At 42.8% G+C, this 21978-nt stretch overlaps 1 protein-coding gene across 2 annotated transcripts in view; it reads right to left on the bottom strand.

The window, feature by feature from the left end:
• Nucleotides 1–380: 380 nt before the first annotated feature.
• The window catches only part of LOC138301837 (cilia- and flagella-associated protein 337-like), a 455621-nt gene continuing 434023 nt past the window's right edge, over nucleotides 381–21978 (bottom strand). Inside the window, exons 24-26 of one of the 2 annotated variants that reach the window (XM_069242337.1) lie at nucleotides 21015–21178; nucleotides 9664–9755; nucleotides 381–1402 (exon numbers count right to left, since the gene is read on the bottom strand). In XM_069242337.1, coding sequence (XP_069098438.1) covers nucleotides 1240–1402; nucleotides 9664–9755; nucleotides 21015–21178 — 419 coding nt within the window. In that variant the 3' untranslated portion in view covers nucleotides 381–1239. The remainder of the gene's footprint in view (nucleotides 1403–9663; nucleotides 9756–21014; nucleotides 21179–21978) is intronic. The other variant, XM_069242343.1, reaches the window with a different exon arrangement.

Below are 21978 nucleotides of genomic sequence, written 5' to 3'. Positions count from 1 at the left end.
TCATGGTCTCTTTTGCACTGTAAGTGATAGCATTTTCATGATCACATGTGCACATCCACCTAAAAAGGAGTACATTTCAGTCTTATTTCAGTGCTGGCGGACGAATCCGTTTGCCAAAGTTTGTTTTTCCGATTCATTATCCATTTTTGTCATCCTTATGTGTTTCATTTATACCTTTATATTTTAGTAGCAAAAAGCCAATAGCTGATTTTCTTTGCATCAAAACGTTTCATGTAATGTGCATTAAAACTAAAAAAGGTTTCAATGCGTCTCTGTTCCTCCAGCTAATTTCTTGGCTGCATGTATTCCCAGACTTGTACTTTGTTTTAAAGTGTTGCGTTGTTGCTTCCACTGATAGCAGCATCATTTTTTTTTATCTTGATCTTACTTCACTTCAATTATGTAATTATTGCATAAAGAGCCACTGGTGCTTTCCCTCCATGTCAACCATCAGGCCACTGTGTTCTTGAGATCTCTCTCATGCAGGTAGCCCTACTGTTCCAGTGTTAATGAGGCCACAGTGCACACTTTCCAGACTTGGGACTGGTTGAGTGCAAGCTCCTTCTTCATTCAACACCCATCAGACAAGGTTCAACCCCAATTTACAAGCATTCTGAGTCTATTTGGTTTCATTTGCCAGGAGCCTCGTTGTGGTGGGCCACCTCCTTCTGGTAACCTTCTATCAAATACCGCCATCTGAACTGTCTACAGGTCCATGGTCCATGGTCCTTCTCAGGGCTCCTTGGGTCAACTCTACTCCTGCCACCACTTAAAAGTCTGCAGATTGATAGACAAACTGCAGCCTTTCCCATGCCTTCAGACACCGGAAGTGAGCTATTCTTTTCCATTGCATGATTTCAGCAGCACTTGCAGGCCTAGAGGGTACTAGCAGACTGGTTGTGGTCTGCATATAACCAGTTGGACACCGTAAAGTGCATGTGAAGGACTAATGGAGTTTATTAGTCAAGTGAGTTTTCTTGTCCACCACCTTGCTCATGCCCCCCTTACAGTATAGACAAAAAGAGTACACAAATATTATATAACATTAAATAATACAATATTGACATATATAAAAAAAAATGTGCGTTCCTTTCTCTCAACTTCTTTAATTCAGATGTGATGTTTCATCCATTTAATGTAAGCGTATTCTAAATATGTCCAATCAGCCTTTCATTTCTTTCTCAGAATAACATGATTTTATTGGCTCTTTCTTGCACTCATTCATTAATTCTGCTTTGGTTAGAATGCAAGGTCATATGGGTCATTGAGCTCTGCCGCTGGGTTTGGCTTCCTGATGGCAGGTGGCGCGGTTTCTAGATTACTGATTTTGAGAGACTGATAAGCATTCAATTTTCCACAAATTTGATGAAGTTCAACACGCTTAGGTTTATATGATCTTGCTCTAAAGAGGAAAGAAAGAGTCATGTTTATTTGAAAATAGCAGACAAATGAAACAGCCCATGATTTATAAACTCTGAAAGATCAATTGGAATCCCTCAAAAGCACTTTGGGATCCATGCTGTATAGGATTCAGTGAGCTGGCACTCTTGCACAACTGCAGTAACTGGATTTATGGCTGACCAAATATTGGAGAATTATCCTTGTTTTGAAAACTACTTTTAATTCATATTTTTAGCATTGTACTGTTCATTTGCTTAGGCACAGCAACACATGACTCCTTGCCCTGTCTCGGAAACAATTTTTCCACGAGGAGAGCTTCACTACTCTCTCTGGTACCCAAAATCCCAACATGTCTTATGTCTGCCCATGCATGCAACGTAACAAAGATTTTTACACAATTTCCATTACCATTCCAAATCCATGTAACTGTAAACCATCAAATTGTTTAAAATCAATTCCAGTCTCAGTTCATGTGTGCATTGTAAAAATGGAAAAATCTATACTTAAACTGTAATCTAAACAAACCTTGCAAGATTTATCTTGAAAGAGAACCAAATTCATTTTAGTTAATATTCCGATGTCTTGTTGTCTTGCTCGAAAAGCCCTTTTTTGTTTCATCACCATTTACCATATCTCTTAATTTTGACATTTTGGGTTGGATCTCTTCCATTCCTCTGCCGCATTGCAGTTTGCCTATGGGCCACCAATGGTACTAGGGCAGCAAACCTTCATGTGATGTAGAAGTCTTCCTGATCCAATCTGAAAGGCATTCCATCATCACAATGGTGATTTTCTTTATTTTTCATACCACCCAGTAGAATTCATTGACTCTGCTCTTCACCTCGTCCCAGGAGTACTGGACTTCCAGGCCAGGGTAACCTAAGCCTGCATTGCTCATGATGTCTCATCTCAAATCTGCGCTTCCTTACTTTAGAAGCTGAGAGTGAATTAGTGGTTGTTACCATAACCATAAGCCAATTTGAGACGATGTTAGTGTTCACAGCATAATTGAAATATAACTTTTTTTTTTTATTGTGACCTTTAACTGGGAATTTCTGGTGTTTTTTATGTGCTGTACATTTCCAACTACCTTCAATTATTCGTTTTATTGTTATTTGCGTTATCCACATTACTAGCATTTTATTGTTTTATTTTAGCTTTAGATTCTAAAGTTGGGAGCTGTGGTTTGAGAATCCGACAGCAATTCTCTCATCAACCATGCTGAATTAGAAAATGCATGCCTGTTTTCTGGTCATTATTTACATGGAATAAATGCAGTTTCCACCATCATGGCGGAACATATTTGTTTTTCAGAATGTGCCTTGAGACCTCACATAGCCAGTCCTTGATTCCGGTAATGGCCGTTGGGAAAAAAATAAAATCTCTTGTGAGCCCGCTAAAGACCTCTGAGAAGGGTTAAATGCAAATTCTGGTCTTTTTCAGGTATGCCGATATAGCCCAACATTTTTCAACCTTTATTTCCAAATGTATTAGATAAACTTGCATCAAACTACTAAAGTGCCCTTATTCAATCCTATCCCACAAGGGGCTTCTGTTGGTAGGTGTCTATGATGCATTGGGAGCCATGAACATCTCTTTACGTGAATTTCCCACATTTCGAGAATCCCTTCTGACGACCCTTATTTGGATATTTACACATCAGATTAATAGATCAGTATCATCCGGGGGCTTTTATTTCACTCCGAGAAGCTCACTGTATATGAGCTTTCCCCTTGTGAAAATAACTAGTGCATAATCTGCCTAATTTGTGTTCACTGGTTCGCGGACAAGCCATTTCTTGTCTGTTGCTCAAAAGGTTTGCCCTACCCACAAGGTCTCTGCGTACAAGCAATACGCACTTTCCAAGGTTCATTAAGTGTTTTCATTCATGAGATGTAAGAACCAGCTACGTGACTGAAGGTAGCCTCAGCCAAGGCTCTAGGAGACTGAAATGCTGGCTGTTGTTATGACTGATTAACGTTTTAGAATACAATTTCAATTCGCAAGCAAACTTTATTGTACATGTTTGTGCGTTTTGAATTTTGGATTCTCTCTCTGGTTCAACAGTATTGTGTCATATGGTGTAAGAGTTCTTTCTCTTCTCTTGTTTGATGGTTTATATAATTATGAATTTTTACAATGCAGTTAACAAATCACTCATTCTAAGCCTTTTTTTCTGATTGTTTGAATTGGATTATGTTTTTCAATCATTTTCCATGTGTATTGACAACTTATTTAAAGGTATCTTGATTACCTGTATTGCTACTGCTATTTTTGTTCAGTAATCTGTGTTTCTGCTTAGTGTATTGTGATTCCATCAGGCAGTTTTTGTTTTGCTACAGCAAAGAGCAAAATTATTATGGGAATTTATGCCTGCAGCAAAAATGACTTTCCTTTTGCTCGACTTTCCCTTATACTTTTGAAAACCCTTGTCCAATCTGCACAAAACTTAAGTAAGAAATTCAAAGGCGACTAATCATACATTTTAGAGAGTTCCATAGGTACATATGGTAAACATGATCAAAGTTGTTAGACAAACATATTTGCAATGTAGTTTCAAGTTACCCAAAACTCAGAGCGGCAAACTGTCCTCTGTGAGATGATGGCTTAGGCTATGCACGTCGTTTAGTTACATGCTAAGGTTTGCACATAAAGGTGATTAGACATGGCCGAAGTGTGAAAACATATGGCATGTGACACTAAAGAAGCCTTAGAAATATTTAAAATCCATGAAAAGGATTATTCATAAACATGATTAAAACTGTTGTATAAAATATAGTGTTATGAGGCCCTATGTGTCGTGCAGCTGTGTTTGGCAAAATGCAATTTTATTTTGCTGCCTGATGGTAAGTAGATGTTAGGAGATTTTATTTTAATTTTAAAATAGGTGGACCTTTAAAAGTAGAAGGCTTCTGGAAACGTCAACATAGTGATAATTCATGTAAAGTATGTGGATGTCTGTAGCAATTTAATGCATATGTTGCTCATTTGTCAACAGTTTTCAATTCCACAAGAGCGGTATTTGGTTCCGCTGTTTAAAAGACAAAATATGTACATATGCTTTGCACAATGCAGTGACCATATTGTACAAAGCTAATACTGTTGGCGTTTACTATGTACTTTATACATTTTTACGTCATCCAATTTTCAATTGTAAGTGTGGGTTTTTTTGTATAAGAAATATGAAGTTGAGAGCGTGGTCAGCGAGCCAACACGGCGGACACATCTTTTGAATGCTCTGCTAGCAACTGTCCAGAATCAGGCTGCCTCTTTCCTAGGACCCATACACACAACTGATACCAACGTGTAGGCTCCTCACTAAAGTGCCAATAGAACCACTGAAGTATTCAAACTTAAGGCACACTGCCGGATCGCAGGCCCCCATGAGGTGCGACCTGTAGCGGAGGTGGTGAACCTCCGGGTTAAGGACGGGACTGCCATATTGTTTCTACCACCTCCAGCGTTATCCATACTAGCAGGGTGAGGAACCTGGCCATGCCTTTGCGAGGCCTAGATGTGAAATGCAACTTGCAACCAAAGGTCCGTTAGGACACCAGGTGGGTTCTGTCCATGAGGTCTCCGCTGCACTTTCATTACCCGAAATAAACACAAATGTTAAAGGATATCCCGGGGGTGTTGTACACACCCATGAGGGTTTCCTGCAGGGCCTTCCCTACAGCTCTAAAACCCACCTTCCAGGCACACCTTCAAAAGGAACTTCACCCCAACCAACAGCAGACTAAGGAAGACCTCGAAATTGGGGTTGGAGGAGCACCTTTGTGAGCCCCAGTAGGGCTGCCCTGCAGGTCAGTGTTGGGGGGCCGTCACACCCTCTAATGCTAACTTTGGACACAGGGAATTACCTGTACGTAGCTGCCCCTCCAGATGTACAGACTATGAAAACTGAATTGTGGTAAATAGACCCCAGATACAAAGCAGTAGTCTGCGTATATAGTGACCTAGCACAGAAAACCATATATCCCATATCCTATAGATCCTCTTTGTTGCATAACTGTTCACCCGCTCATCTGAATGGATTGAAAATCCCAAAATTTCTAAACAAAGAAAAAGAGTTATTTTGAGGGCCTGCACAGACAAATGTAGAGGAGGTTAGTCAAGGAGACCCAAGGCGATCAGCTTGATGGTCACCTTTGCGGAGACAATTGCCGGGATAGAACGTGGAGACTTGGGAAATGTTTACTTCAAGATCCAGTTAACGGAGCAGAGATCTCTGCCGCTAAAGAAGATTGACAGCTCCCCAAACACATACTGGGACCATAGTTCCCTCTAACATCCGCGGGTGCACACAGCCATCCCCCAGCACGCACACACTCACAAAGTGCACACTCCACCAAGAGTCCATTCCTCAACCACACATAAATATGATGATATCACTTTGTTGGCGAAGCATGAGGCGCAGTGGCGGCACTTTTGCAAGGCAAGGCAGAAGAGCAGCTGTTCTGCCAAGGGCACCTTGGCTATGATGCAAATTACAGAGCTCGCAGTGTCTGCACTTGCTGCTTGCTCGATTGGTATCAGGGGCGGATGACGCATTGTAGAGACGCTATGGTGTAATGGCAGCGCTGCCGTCTTTGGAAATGACGAGCCGGGCTCGAACTTAGGCTCGCAAAAATATTTTTTGTGTGTTCGGCCCCACTAAAAGCTTAAGAAATGCCTTCATAATAATTTGCATCCAGCTAGTTTGTATTTAACCTTATGGCTTTGAATGAGGGGCTGCAATCACACTGTACTGTGAGGGCATCCAGAAGAGCAAACCCAGGGGCGGCTGGTCCCATGTGAAAGACTTGTATTGTAATAAGGCTAAGCCAAACCGCACTCAGCATGTACAACCTTCCCTCCTCTCCCAGTAAGACTGAGGGGAAGACAGCCAGTGTTAAGCCCCAAGGGGAAAGGTTTCCAAGCTCTGCATTTTCAACATACTGTGACTCCTGGCAAATCACTTAATCTCCCCATATCTTAATAAAATATTAAGGTGTCCTCGTGTAATGCAACCGGTGCTCATGTAAAGTGCTCCAAAGCCCTTGGGCCGAGTCTGAGCTATATAAAAGCTAGCTGCAACATTTGGGAGCACAACAGAGGAATAAATGTATTGTAGACAGCAGATATTTAATGTAGTGGAACTGGCCTGCATTTCATCCACAGTAGGGTAGCTGCTCCTGTTATGTGATTGACTGTTTTTCAATTCATGCTTAAAACCCCTCACTTTTAAATATACTTTCCGAATATTCGAACATATTGAAGGGAAACACGTGCATGTTAAAGAAATGCACCTTCTTGAATACTGAACCCAACCTTATCATATTCTAGCATGATTTTTGTTGAATGTTTTACACTCCAAATATTTTCGAGGCTCAGCTCATACAAAATAGAGTCCAACCCTTTCCAAGTCATATTGTTTACTAATGGAGCTGTAAAAACTTCAGGAGTTAGGAGAATTAACGGCTCTGTTGGGCTTTTATCCTATGGGTGCTGATCTTGGAGCAACATGCACCTTTTTGCCAATTCACCATGAATCTACTACAAAGACCACATTGGTGTACAAACTCATAAACTGGTGGCCAAGGTGTGACAACAGAAATGGGGTGCAGCCACGGAGAAAGGAGTCATGAAAAACATTTACTTTTTAAAACTCTGCAGCGAAGAAATTAGCAACGAGGACAAATATGACAGAAAGTCTGTTCTGGCTTAGTTGATTGAAAAGCCTGCATTTTACAATATCTTATGGGGTTAAGAACTCCTTGCAGAGATCTTTGTGTGCCCAGGAAATTCTAGGGGATAATAGTCATGGTAAGAAAGATCTGGTAGTTAATGAAGTTGCTGGAGAGGTCTGTTTTGTCTAGTTACAGTTGTGACTCCTAATGCTGTATATAGGGTTATAGTTCTCCTGTAAAATACATTGTGTGACATGAAAATCACATTAAAAAAAATAAATTAGCTAGGTAAGTGTGTTACTGCTTTTGACACATGTCCTTATTGCTTGCAGTTCATAAATTGCAACCCTTTTAACAGCGCAGTGAGCTATGAGCCCGCATCAACAAGCCACTTACAAACTGCAAGGCATGGGTTTCGAGCCTTATTGTTTTCTTTCTCAGTTTGTCGCACAGGGCTGCTAGAAAGGATTCCTTTCCATACTGATAAATTCTTATAAATACAGAAAGCCCCAGCACTGTTACATTTTAAATGTATGCTTTTTCTTTCTCCCAGTTATGCGCCCTTAACATATCCCTACTTTCTTACAATATATTCATATAGCTCATATAGAAGGGATAAACAAAGTACAAAATCTGCCCCAAATGTTTCTGTTAAGTACTTGGCTTATAAAGCGATACACCATGTGCCTTTGTTTCCACTCCATTGCATTGGCATCTAGATATTTGGATTCAGGTTGCTCCCGCCTGGGATCATTGTTGGGTAAAAGTAGGGCTGTTGGCCCTTTAAATGAAACCTTTGATAAGGAAGCCACTTCGCTGCCTGCAGATTCCTGCTCCAATTGGAAAGCAGCCAACCTGCAGGAATTGCTCAATGACCCCGGTGTTAGCAATGTACACTGGGAAAAAATTCTAGCAAATTTTACTGGGCCCAGCCTGAATCCCGGTTCGAGCTCAGTAATAATTGCCTCATTCTTCTGACTGCTTGCAGTAATCCTGCTTTTCTGTAAAATATTATAACTTTAATATCTTCTGTGCCCTGTCCTTTTCTAAACCTGGGGTGTAGGTGCACAAGTCAACAATTTATGAGCGTGTGTATTTACATTGCCAAACTGCCTCATGACCCTTTTAAACACAAGTTTGGAGTGGTAATTTCACACATTTATACTGCTGAGTGCAGCACTCGCATGCATGATTAGTTGCTTGGTGCACATAGTCTTGGTTACAGTGCACACAGATCTTGCACTGCTGCACACACAGGAAGAAACTTACTGGTGCATTTTAAAAGTAGTACTTACGGGGAGACTGATCCCCTTGCTACCTTTGCAAAGGAGGAAAAGCTCTAGTATAGAATAGACTAGAAAAAAGAAGAACTAAAACTGGAAAAAGACCAGCACAAGAAATCAGGAACCAGGACAGGTATGCAATCCCTCATTATAAGGGATCAACTTCGAACCTTGCAAATTAATAGAGCTGGAAGAACTCTCCTTCCCTGAAAAGTACAGTGTCTGAGACTGGAGACAAAGTCCATCCCATATTAGTGAATAAACCTAAAGTCAGTTTCATAAAGAGCCTTGCATGCCACAATCTAGTACGGAAGCAAACCTATTTCAAAGGTATTATACCAAACTATATACACCTGAACAATCTAACGAAGGGGAGATACAATTGTTCCTAGATAGCCTGGAATTCCCCAAAACCTCACGGGAGCAACTTCAGTAGGTAATGGCACTTATTGAAGAACATGGTGCTAAGGTGTCATCTGCTACACCTCAACTTTACGTAGACGAAAATTATTTGCAAACCCAATTCTAAAAAAAAAATGCAGTACATCGAGTACACCTCTATAATCTGCATAAATTGTAATCTTTCAGTGGTACTCCTCCTGCTCCACAGGTACTGCTGCATAGCTTTGATAGTGTGTATGATCCTTATGATTTAACTATAGTGGACGCATTCATGTATACATTTTACTTTATTATGCGTCCTATTACATCCCACGAAGTCAAATAGGTGTTTGATGCCCTTTCACACCCAACTTCAACAGTTACTCAGGCTTTTTTGCCATTTTACTTGAGTCTGCAAATTACGAAAAAGTAATTGGGAATGTTGCTTAGAAAAATACTACAGGGTACAAACTCTTAACTGAAAATAAAAATAATAAGATACCCCATGAGTAAATGTGATTTATTGGCATATGAGCCCAGACACTACTGCTGAAGAGGAGCTCTTGGATGTTTTATTGGAGAGGTAATATGGGTGTTCGTTGAGAAAGCTCTCTAACAAGGCCTGTGTTTATTCTGGTGTTGTGCATACAGAGATCGAAGCTGTTAAAAACACCTCTCGGTGGACATGCCACATCTTTATTCCTGGCCACATCTTTATTCCTGTCCCCAGTTAAAGCTGAAAAGGGCTATAACTTAAGTTGCTCACATATCTGTTCAGCAGACACTATTGCCAGTGGCTTTTCTCAACAGTCAGATGTCAATCTCTGGATTCTATAATGAACTTTCTTCTGATAGCCAAAAACGTATACTCTTTTCTAGATCTCAATTACATTTGTAAACATTATTAGAAAAATCAAGAAGCATACCTAACTGTTGTTCTTGGGCCATAACTCTCAGTAAATTCTTCAGTGGTATCTTCATCATCAACGGCCAGAGGGTCTATTGTCTGACCCTCGGTCTGAAACAAAAGACAAAATGTGTATGCTGTCATCAATGATGATATGTAAGCATAAATACTTTGTGATGTTGTGTGTCTTTTCTACATCTCCTATGTATGAGGCATATTGACTATGTAAATAAAATATCATTGCTCCTTGGCATAGATTGGGGCGCATGGATGCTTCCATCACCATTCTGATACAACTGGATTCTCCTGCTCAGACGCAAGACATTGCCCTAACTATAACATCTGGCTTTCCAATCGATAGGATTGCCGCCTGGCCGTTTTTATAGCAGCATGACCGGTGTTCTACTAACCCTGGCAGTACGGAAATTTAAACATCACTTAAAGCTGGTAGTTTTTCACCTTATCAGCACATTAAACAGCAAATGTGAGAAAAAAAATGTTTTTAAATAAATTTCTAATGTGATTAAAGTATACGAAGACAGAAAGAGCATGTTAAAAATTGATACAGGTGATTTGATAGGAAACAGGCAATTAAAATAGCCTCAATTTTCTTTGAGGCTAAACCAGTGAAACACGGAGTTCTGCAGGGCACTTCCCTAAGCCCTCATCTTTTTAACAACACGGTAGCCCCCAGGGCTCAGTTGATATGTTCCTTTGGCTACACTTTCATGATGTATATGGATGGCACACATCTCATCTCCTTCCTTCACAAATCAGCTGAAACCAAACAAACATTTCAGATGTTTCTTGAAAGTGGCCAGATGGATGTATAAGAATGCCCTTAAATGTGAATCTGATAAAATCGAGTTGCTTTTGTTGATGGCAACCCGAAACAGTTTAGTCCGCTGATTGGAGGCTTATTTCATTCTCTTTACCATCTTCTCCCAGTACCACTATTAAAAAACTGGGCTCCAACAGTGACCGTGCTCTTATCATCAAAATCACAGTAAGTTTGTATCTGCTTGCTTCCTTCTAAAAAAAGATTTCCCCTCCACCACCCTTGGAATGTTGGAAGCAAGTTTTCCATGCTTTGATTGTTTCTAGTCTCGACTATTGTAATCGTCTTTATATCGCAGCTGCCAGGAAACTACAGGTTGTTCAGAATACAGCTGTTCCTTGAAATACACAAACACTCCTTACAGTCACCTCCAACATTGGCTTCCTGTCAAAACAGGAATTGTATTCAATACTTTATGCCTCACCCGCTGCTCTGTTTCTGGACTTGGCCCTAAGTATCTCCAGATTACATTTCAATAATGTGTCTCGAATAGTTCTATTCATTCTGCTTCGAACTATCACCCATTTACAAGAGAGAGAGCTAGCGGTTGTACCTTCTGTCTAGTGACAGCCAAACACTGGAAAAGACTGGACTGGAAAAGACATTGGGCCTGGCTACGACCTTGGTGAATGGGATACTCCTCACTAACCTGTTCCATTGTATGGAACTTGTAAAACGGTGGCCGGGATATCCCATTCGACAAGGTAGTAATCAGGCCCTTTCTCTTTTTGTTAAAACAATTAAACGTTTTCTCCAATTAAGGAACGCCCTAAAAGCACATATTTTTTTAATAAACTGTTAGTTGTGGTTAGCATTTCTATTGTGTTTTTTTCCCCCCAGGATCCTGTTCTGGGTAACAATTGCACGCTAGAAACTGCAATAACATAACCCGTTTCCCGCAAAGAGGTCAGACATATTAAAAAAGTGGATAGCGGCCTCTAAACAGGCCTTGTCTCAAGACAGAAACCCCCTTCTCTTTCAAAACACCACTTTGGGAGGCTGTGCCTTTAAAAATAACAAAAATGAGCAAAATGGCCACCGATTGAGTACACAATACAATACAGATCACATGCAAATAAGGATGAGTTTGATAAGGTATTGGCATCTTTTGACACTAGTCAAAGATCTTGATATAAAGATATAACCACAAATCACTTGTGATAAGCTGTCAAATGTAGGTGACTTATTGCATCTCACTTCACATGCCCTTGTAGTGCTAATGGTAACACGACCCGGTATCACCGCTTCTTAATGGTGTTTACATGTGACCAATTGCGAACAAAGATTTTAAGTAGGCAGTGACTTAACTTGTACATTTTTTTTGCAACCTGAGAGTGATGTTTCTTATATAAACACTTTCTCAGTTAAACATGTGTCCATGGACATTCCTGTAGAGGATAGAGAAGTATTGTTGGAAAGAAAGAAGAGAAATATATAATTCCATTTCAAAATTTCCGACCCTTTGACCTGAACAAAAAAAAGTATGTCATCGACATTTTTGGAAAATGTGATAAAATGAATCATTGTAAACTCGATTGTTTATAAGTAGTAGTTGTAGTTTTATCAAATGGCCAGTAGATGGGGAGGTCGAGCTTTAAATCTATTCAAACCGCTAGTTAAATGAATTGCTTAAGTATCATTTGTAAAGTCAAGAATTATTGCTATTTAAGTTTGAAATTGTGGATTTCCGAGCATCGATTGGCCACACAAATAAGCAAAATCGTTTTTTTAGACACTGATTGCCTAATGAATTTAGATGATCAGTTATCAAATAGATTAATATCAACTAATTCAGTTAAGCTTAATGTCGGCTTGGTGTTTGCCTTTTTAAGGTTAAGAAGTCGTCCCAGGGAAACCTAGAGGAGGTTATTTTCCGAAACCCTGATGGTGGGGTTGATGGGCATAACAAAAATCAAAGCTTATTAAGTGACAAAAGTCCAATTGTTTTTAACACATCCGTAGGGAGCTGGGTTCTGGTTGCAGTACAATTCCCCACTTTTTGCCAGGTTTTAAGATGCAACTTTAACTGAAGTGCACTGGGTTCTGCTATCTAGGTCCCCAGTGCTAGTGTTCCTTCCTTAAAACTAGACACTTGGTCATTTAATCTCCAAGTGGCCAGGCCCTTCAGCCCCCCTGTGAGTCCCTAATAAATAGTGCCCCGGGTACCTAGGGCATGGGAACTGAAGAGGGTCCCTCAAATCTGCAGCACAACGTGTGCCACTCTACGGGACCCATCACCAACCTTATGCAGACTGCTGTTGCCGGCTGCGTGACAAGGTGCTCCCAAAATTGAAAACATGACATGGCACACTTCTGTGTGCCGTGTCCCCTAAAACACTGCTTGTAATATCTGTAAGTCATCCCTACAGCAGGCCTTCAGCCCTAAAGCAGGGTGCATTATATTGCAAGTGAGAGTATATATGCATGAGCAAATATGCCCCTCCTATGTCTTTGTCGATTCTTAAACCTAGTATGTGTACAGGGAAGCCATTTTAAATACATGTGCTGGACACTGGTCAATATGAGACCCTCAGCTACACAATGGCTTCTCTGAACCAAGGGATGTTTGGTATCAAACATCTTGTATTAATAAACCCTCTCTGATTCCAATGTTGCATTTATTAATATGTGCACCCAGAGGGCACCTTAGAGGTGCCCCCTGAAAAACTTCCCAACTGCTGGTAAGCTCACACACTGTATCTGCCCAGCCTGCCACCAACAGATGAGAATCTGACCTCCCAGGTGGAGAACGTCCACTCTCGAGAAGTCAGAAACAAACGCCTGTCTGGGCTGGGGTGTTACCCACCCCTTCCCACAGGATGACCTACATTCAAAGGCAGGAGCTTCAAAGAAGGCCACCACCTTTGATATGCAGAACTGGCCTTCCTCAGAGGAAGGTTCCAACCCCTGTGCCCGAGGGCCCATCTGGAAAGACAGGAAAATTAGCTATGCAGAAGGCGTGTCACACTTCCAGACTGGGAACATCCCAAGGGTGGCATGACTGAAGTGGACACAACTTAGGAAATGCCACCATCTTGTGTGTGATGGAATTTAGGAACTCTGGACAGGGTGATGCCCACTCCTCACAGGCAATATTCATCGAGAGGGGCCTACCCCACTTAAGAAGTAGTCATTTAGGGGGTGTAGTGACCCCCAAGGGTAAGTTGCCCTTTTGCTACAGCCCTTAACTCCCCTTAATGCCCCTCTAAATTGAGCTTTTAGGAGACACCCTGATGCCAGATCTGGAGCTCTTCACTGGACACAAAAGGAGTGGACAAGAAGCCTGCTCAGCCTGGAAACCGAGGAGCATGACTGACTTGGCACCAACCCTGCTGGCCTGCCAGCTGCACCTGCCCCTCAAGGAGCAACTGACCTGTCCTGCCGCTTCGGCCTTCAAGAAATGGGGAGACCTGTCAGTCCTTCGTCAATTGCTAGGAGGAACTCCCTTGAAATAGAGGAGCTGCTCCCCTGCATCTGCAGGCCCCCAAGAAAGACCTGAGAGGACTAGGACCACGAGAAACCTGATTCCGGACATCACCACTGCCCCAAAACCGCCCAGCCTGTGTCTAAGTGGGCCAACAGTGCCAGCATGGTCCCCAGTCCCTCCAGAAAAAAGCCCACCCTGTGAGCTACCTAACGGCATCTGCAGACTGTTTCTGTAGACCCCCCTGCAATCATGCAGCAAAAACCTGATGCCCTAGGACACCTCTGCATCCATCCACCCTGGATCCAGGAGGAGAGAACCAAGGGTGTCCCCACATCTCCCCACCTTGTGAGACCTGAGCCCACCTGTTGGCTTGGTCGGACTAGACCCCCAGTCCAGACCTTCAGAGTGTTTCTGTGGGCACCCTGCAACCTCGAGGAACTCCAGTGCTGGACCCAATGCTAGAAGACCCTCTGCACCAATTCCCTACAGCCTGAGATGGAATGGACCAATGGTGTCCCCACGTGCCCTAGGACCTCAAGAGTCAAGCCCTCCTGTGGGTTCCCCTGGACCATCTTTCCAGTCCATCCCTGTAGCGACTTTGTAACCAGACCGATCCCTAGAGACTTGAATGGGACACCAAGCGCTGTAACACACCTCTGCACCCAGACACGCCAGAGCTTCTGGAGGGGACCTGTTGCTGTGGCCCTGGACTTTGCCCCAAAACCCCCATATGTCCAGGAGACTGGTCCAGTAAGTCCTTGTACCCTTGTACTCTACCTGGATTGCCATCTTTGTTTTCCTCCATAGTATTCCATAGCAGCTTTCTGAAAAATGCAGTCTACTTTTAAAAACTCTAAAAATTCATAACTCGAAAAGTACTCACCTAACTCAGCTGATCTTGGTATCAATGTTTATAAAAAAGTATGTTATTTTAATAAATTGGTGTTGGGTTTCTTTATTGAGTTTGTGACTTACATGTTTAGTGCTATCCTCTGACACACCTAAACACCTAACTGCTGGACCACACTACCCAAAAAGAGAGCATTTGGGACCGCATTTGTGCCTCGGTGATACCTCTGGGGATGCTTGGACTCTGCACAGTGTACCTTGTTTTGGTCCACTATATAAAGAGCCAGCTTCCTACAACACCTGTATTCAAGCACCTAAGGATTATTTTATTTCTTGCATATGTGTGGTGAGAAAGCTGGTGTTTGGACAGATGCATGAGCTTGCCCTCACCAGCACTGCTGTGACAATCAGTCTTTTGACTACAATGTGAATTAGTAATGAGCTGACAATTGTGAGTTTGTGTTGTAATGGTCTTTGCTGTTGAGGGTGTGTTAGGACTGGCAGTACCAAATGTAGAGGTAGTGCATGTGAAAGCCCCTGCGCTGCATGTTCATTTTGGTTTCATTATGATGTAAATGGCTAATAAATGGAGGGACGGCTGGAAGGCAGTCCATGCCACAATCCAGAACTATCATCTGTGTCTGTTTCCAATTATTTCTAGGCCTCGGTATCTTGGGCCTACCACTTGGGGTCAAAGTAGTACACAGGAAAGCCAGTCCTGCTGATCTCTACAGTGGCGATGAGGCGGTATAGGCCTGCATGCCTGCTGGAGATGCCTGATTTCTTCCTGTGATACTGACTGGTGACCACCCAACACAGTTTGTGGCTGGCAGTTCTTGTGCTGACTGGCAGACCATAAGCAGCAGGTGCGACCAAGCACACAGGAGAACTCCCTTCTGGCGATGTGTGCAAGGGCCGCCCGGCATTTTAGCAGCCACTGTGCTCATGGAGCACCAGGCAGGAAGGCATAGCCACAGCCCCACAGTGCTGCCCTGCACAGCCGCCGCGGCTATCGACCCACACTGCTTGATGGTGGCACTTGTGCCGCACCTGATGTTTACTGAGCCCCGCATCCTCGGCCAGCCCACACTTCTGATGAAAGACTGTTTCCTACCTGCACACAGCAAATCACAACGCAGACAGCAGGTGACACCGCAGCAATCGGATGCCTCGACATCCCCGAAAACACAGCAGCAGATGTTACGTTCCTTTATGACCAGTATCGCAGCATCATGGCAGGTGTCCCAGTGATTGAGTCATTCATTATCAAAGGCCCTTGTCCGGGCAGGCGCCCAAGTGATGAGACTGGGTTCAGTTCTTAGAGCTGTATGTTGAGGCAACAGTCATAATTGCTGAAAGGAAGAGGGTGCTACTACTTCACCTTGGTAAAAAAGGAATTCATAAGATCTACAAAAGACTGACAGAGACTACGCCAAAGATGTGCAACATCCTTGTCACAGCCCTCAATGCTCATTTCGAACCAAAGGCTAACCTGGACCACGGACAGTTCATATTCAGACAGGCTTGATAGGAGGCAGAGGAGCCCCTCAACAGTTTCTACAGCAGGCTCATGGAGCTCATCAGCACTTGTGGGTCCATGGATGAGCAAGAATAAACAGGCAGACACATTTTCCAAGGTTGTGCCTGGACAAAATTACTGGAAAACATCCTTCAAGAGTCTGGCAAGTCCTTACAAGACATTCTCACAATGGGCCACTCAAAGGAGCTTGCAAGAGCCTCAGATATGGAGGCTGCCTTACACCGAACAGTAAAAACAGAACCTCTGAACACAGTTCATAAGAAGTCACCCTCAGATAAGTTGAAGAAGACACCAGAGACAATCCAACAATGTGGATACTGTGGCGGGCACACCCACATGCCAACTGACTCCTGGAACAGGGAAGAAGTGCCCTGAATGTGGCAAGTATAACCATTTCGCAATATTGTGTCATAGCAACCATCGACACGTGCTTCCATAAACATCATGTCAGTTCATATGTAGAAGGCCTTGCCAAAGCAGCACCAAGTGATCCAGGCAAAGATCCATGTGTTTGGCTATGGAGAAATCCAATCTCTGCCCATGCTTGGAAGGTTCAAGACCCAGATTTTGCATGGCAGCGCAAGGGTAGACACCATCATTTGCACTGCAAAAGATTGGCAGGGCATGCTACTCAGCAATGGCACTGCCAAAGCCCTGGAACTTGTTGAGTTTGCATAAGGTGTATATACTGAAGAATTAGCCTTCCTCCTTGCTGAGTTCTCAAACTTATTTGAAGATATTGGGTGCATGAATGACAAAGTGGTATGGTTGCGTATCGAAAAGGCCATCCCACCAGTACCCATACGACATCGCAAAATAGCATATCAAATTAGGCCAAAAGTTGAGGCAGAGCTGGACAAGTTGGAGAAGGGTGGTAACATTAAAAAGGTTACTTGCCCGACCCCATGGGTATCCCAATCTTCGTGCCAAAGAAACCAGACAAAGTCAGCATTTGTGTAGGCATGAGGCTGCTCAATGTAGCAATTCACCGAGAGGACCATCTCACCCCCACCATTGACCAAATTCAGGAGTTTAGTGGCATTAGCTGGTTCTTCAAAGTTGACCTTAGGTGAGGGTATCACCATCATACTCTGCAACCCAAGTCAAAAAACATCATGGCCTTCTCAACACATGTGGGGCTCCAACGCTACAGCTGCCTCAACTTTGGTATCCACAGTGCAGCAGATGTTTTGCAAAATGTATCCAACAAGTGCTGGCAGGGATACCAGCAGTTGTCAACATGAGCTACGACATCCTTGTGCATGCTACAATGATTCAAGAACACCATCATTGTGTCAGAGGGGTACTACACAGGATCCTAGAGTCTGGACTTATGTTGCACTGAGACAAGTGCAAATTTCTGACACAAAGGATAAGCTTTTTCAGATGCATTTTCCCAGCTGATGGCATTGCCCTTGACCTCACAAAGGTGGAAGGTGTTAAGGATGCCTCAGCACCATTCAATGTCTCAGAAGTGAGAGGCTTCCTAGGTGTGGTAGTTTTATACCCAATCTGACCAACCTGACGCAGCCACTAAGAGAGCTCAACAAGTCCGCAACCCGATGTACATGGGAAAGAGATGAAGCCAGGGCTTCCTGAGCAATGAAAGATGCACTGCCTGTGTACACCAAGTTAGCCTGTTTTCACCCCTCGAGGTCCACGACACTGGCAGTTGACACCAGACAGGCCTCAGGGTCATTTTATCACAACAGCAATCCTGTGGTGACTGGGCCTCTGTGGCCTTTGCCAGCTGATCCCTGACAGCATCGGAGCAAAGGTACTCCTAAACTAAAAAATCACCATCAATTGGGCACGTCGCCACTTTCACCTTTATGTCTTCGGACACCACTTTGTTCGGACTACCGACCAGAAACAGTTAATACCCCTGTTCAAAGGCACCTTCTCCAAGCCCCCACTGGATGCTTCAGCTCCAAGACTATGATTGTCGAGTCGAGCAAATGTAAGGTATGTGGTGCAGCAGTCCCTGCCCTTACCTCTGTCACTGGACAAGATGCACTGAGCAAAAGAAGGTGGCGAGTATTTTCAGTTAGCTTTAATGACCTTAACCCCTGCGCTGCCAGGCCTTTTCCCCCTCAGGTGCCAAGCCTTTTTTTGGCTATTTGGGGCAGTTTGCGCTTAGGCCCTCATAACTTTTTGTCCACATCAGCTACCCACGCCAAATTTGCGTCCTTTTTTTTCCAACATCCTAGGGATTCTAGAGGTACCCAGACTTTGTGGGTTCCCCAGAAGGAGGCCAAGAAATTACCCAAAATACAGTGAAAATTTCGTTTAAAAAAGATAAAAAAATGGGAATGGCCCAAAACACAACGTGGACACATCCCATTTTTTTTTTTTCACAGAAAACAGAGGTGTTTTTTGCAAAATGCCTACCTGTAGATTTTGGCCCCTAGCTCAGCCGGCACCTAGGGAAACCTACCAAACCTGTGCATTTTTTGAAACTAGAGACCTAGGGGAATCCAAGATGGGGTGACTTGTGGGGCTATGACCAGGTTCTGTTACCCAGAATCCTTTGCAAACCTCAAAATTTGGCTAAAAAAACACATTTTCCTCACATTTCGGTGACATAAAGTTCTGGAATCTGAGAGGAGCCACAAGTTTCCTTCCACCCAGCGTTCCCCCAAGTCTCCCGATAAAAATGATACCTCACTTGTGTGGGTAGGCCTAGCGCCCGCGACAGGATATGCCCCAAAATACAACGTGGACACATCACTTTTTTTCACAGAAAACAGAGGTGTTTTTTGCAAAGTGCCTGCCTGTGGATTTTGGCCTCTAGCTCAGCCGGCCCCAGGGGGGCAGAAATGGCCTAAAATAAATTTGCCCCCCCACACCCCCCAGGGAGCGACCCTTGCCTACAAGGTCGCTTCCCATCTTGCGTGACAGCGCAAAAAAAAAAGATCCCCGGTACCTAGTGGTTTCTGCCCCCCTTGGGGGCAGATTCACCTAAAATCAGCCGATTTGCCCCCAAGGGGGGCAGAAATGGTCTAAATACAATTTGCCCCTCCAGGGGAGCAACCCTTGCCTAAGGGGTCGCTCCCCATCTCTAAAAAAAAACGAACAAACAAAAAAAAAAAACACTAAAAAAAAAATTAGCCCTGGTGCCTAGAGGTTTCTGCCCCCCCTGGGGGCAGATCGGCCAAATAACAATAGGCCGATCTGCCCAGGGGGGGCAGAAATGGCCTAAAAGAAATTTGCCCCCCCACCCCTCCGGTGAGCGATCCTTGCCTACAAGGTCGCTCCCCTTGCGTGACGGCGCAAAGAAAAAAAGACCCCTGGTGCCTAGTGGTTTCTGCCCCACCACATCTACAACCTGGGAACATCACCAGTCAGCACCACCCTGACACACATGATCAACACCCCCATCACGTCCATTACTTTCCCATAGGAATGGAAACTTGCAGAAGTCCACGCCCTCCACAAGAAGCCACAGCCGACCTCAATCAACTGAGCAACTATTGACCCATTTCCCTGCTCCCCTATTCACACAAAGCCCAACTGTCAGCTACACCTGTCATGTGACCCAGAGACAGGCTACAGACACTAAATGGTTGGGCCAAGAAAATGCCAACTTTCTAAAAGTGGTGTTTTCAGAATTGCAATATGAAATATCTGACTTCATCATAAGTTAGGATTTTAAATTGTGATTCTGGAGATACCAAAAAATAACTAGTTATCTCTTCCCACTTGAAAGTTACACATATCAAATGTAATAAGGCAATTCCAATGTTATCCTATTGGAGGGATAGGTCCTGCAGTAGTGAAAAACAAATGTAAGAGTTTTTCACTACCAGACACGTAAAATGTAAAAGTACATGTATTTGGGAGGTAGGACATTACACCCTGCCCTCTGTGCTGCCCAGAGCCTACCGTAGGAATGACTTGTATGCATTAAAATGTTAGGACTTTCCAGGGTTTACCATAGGGGTGACATATGTATTAAACTAGACGGTTTGGGTCTGACAAAAGGTTTACTTTTCCAAGTCTAAATGGCAGTTTAAACTGCACACATAGGCTCTGCAGTGGCAGGCCTAAGACACATGTTTAATGTGCTACTTACGTGGGTGGCACAACCAGTGATACAGGCCCACTATTAGCATTTAATTTACAGGCACAAGGCACATGTAGTGCCAGTTTACTAGGGACATACAAGTAAATTAAATATGCCAATTGGGTATAAGCCAATGTTACTATGTTTTAGGTAAAGAGCACAAGCATTTTAGCACTGGTTAGCAGTGGTAAAGTGTGCAGAGTCCTAAGGCCAGCAAAAACACAAGATCTGAAGGAAAAAGTTAGGAGAAAGCCACACCAAGGATTCCAGGTCTAACAAAAGTATTGCATGAAAGAGGAAACCACAGGACCAGACCTTCTTCACCTATGCTCTGATGATCTGAAATGGAATCCTTTTCAAAATCAAAACTGTTCCAATGCTCCTAAAATTTAGAAATAATCTGAAAGTGTGTCTTTTTAGAAAACATTACAGTTCTTCACAATGGGAATCTCCATCCTCTTATTGTAAAGAAACAGTATTACAGGACCTCCACCCTTCTTTAGTGCTCTTTTGCTCTTTACGTATGTTTATGCTTTACAGATACACACACATAACTACATACATAGGAATTTAGTGGTGTATGAGACTTTGACTTTAAAACACCCTTAGAAACTTTATTTTTCATATAGATAGGATAAGATTAAGCCTACCGGTGCACTATTGCTTCCATTTTCTTTTTCATCATTAAGGCAGGAGTTATTTCCAGGGGCAGTTTTTAAGATCATCTCCGGTGAATCCTGGATTTGTGGACTCCGTTGACTCCCCCAGGAGGCCTTATCTCTGATGTTCCAGGGATCTTTATCTCCAAATGTACCTTGTAAAATAACCGAACACTGTAAAGAAGTGTTTCATGACAAATGCTAACATGTATAGATTAGTTCAGAAAATGGTGGTGCAGCTTTTTAAACTTTTAATGTGTATTAAATTTCACACCATCCCCAATAACCATAACATGACAGTGCCTCCGAACCTTAACCATGGCTATTAATTCACAGTGTCTTCAGTGTATTGGAGCGTAAATTTTAGAAATGCTTTTAGTGACTCAGACATCAGCAGAAGGCGATGATATTTTTCATTTTTGACCGCCTAACGTAGGGAGCTGCACTGACACACATTTTAAATGTGCTTAGGTTTTCATCTGTTGGTGGTAACAATTGTGCCTTCTTTATTACATGCTATGTTAGTGAAATAAAATTAATGTTAAAGTGTTTTTTGACTCTAGACTAATTGCTTGCAACAAAACGAATTTCATTTTTCAATGTTTAATGAGTGATTTATGAGTTTAAAGATTTGTGCAAGAAGGTAACAAATGTACTGGCAAAGTTATCATATAAAGCAAAATGTATTGTTCATCCTAATGAAGTATTAATATCGATAAGTTTATATTTTACATGTTTTATTAAATTGCAATGATTAACCGTAATGCAACTGATTTTCTTATGTTAGCCTAAATGAGGCTTGCAGATCTCGTATTTTGCAGTCATGTGAAAGTGATGAATCATTGTTCTTTCTAACATAAGTTTTTCTTTTGTTCCATTCTCATGAGAAGCTTTTAAAGTAGCAATAGGATTATTGTTCCATTTCACAGAGATTTTTAGTTTACTGACCTTGGAG

This window comes from Pleurodeles waltl, chromosome 1_2, assembly GCF_031143425.1.
Source record: "Pleurodeles waltl isolate 20211129_DDA chromosome 1_2, aPleWal1.hap1.20221129, whole genome shotgun sequence".
Taxonomy (NCBI): Eukaryota; Metazoa; Chordata; class Amphibia; order Caudata; family Salamandridae; genus Pleurodeles; species Pleurodeles waltl.
Note: the sequence above shows the minus strand (reverse complement) of the source record. Positions and strands in the feature narration are given on the sequence as shown.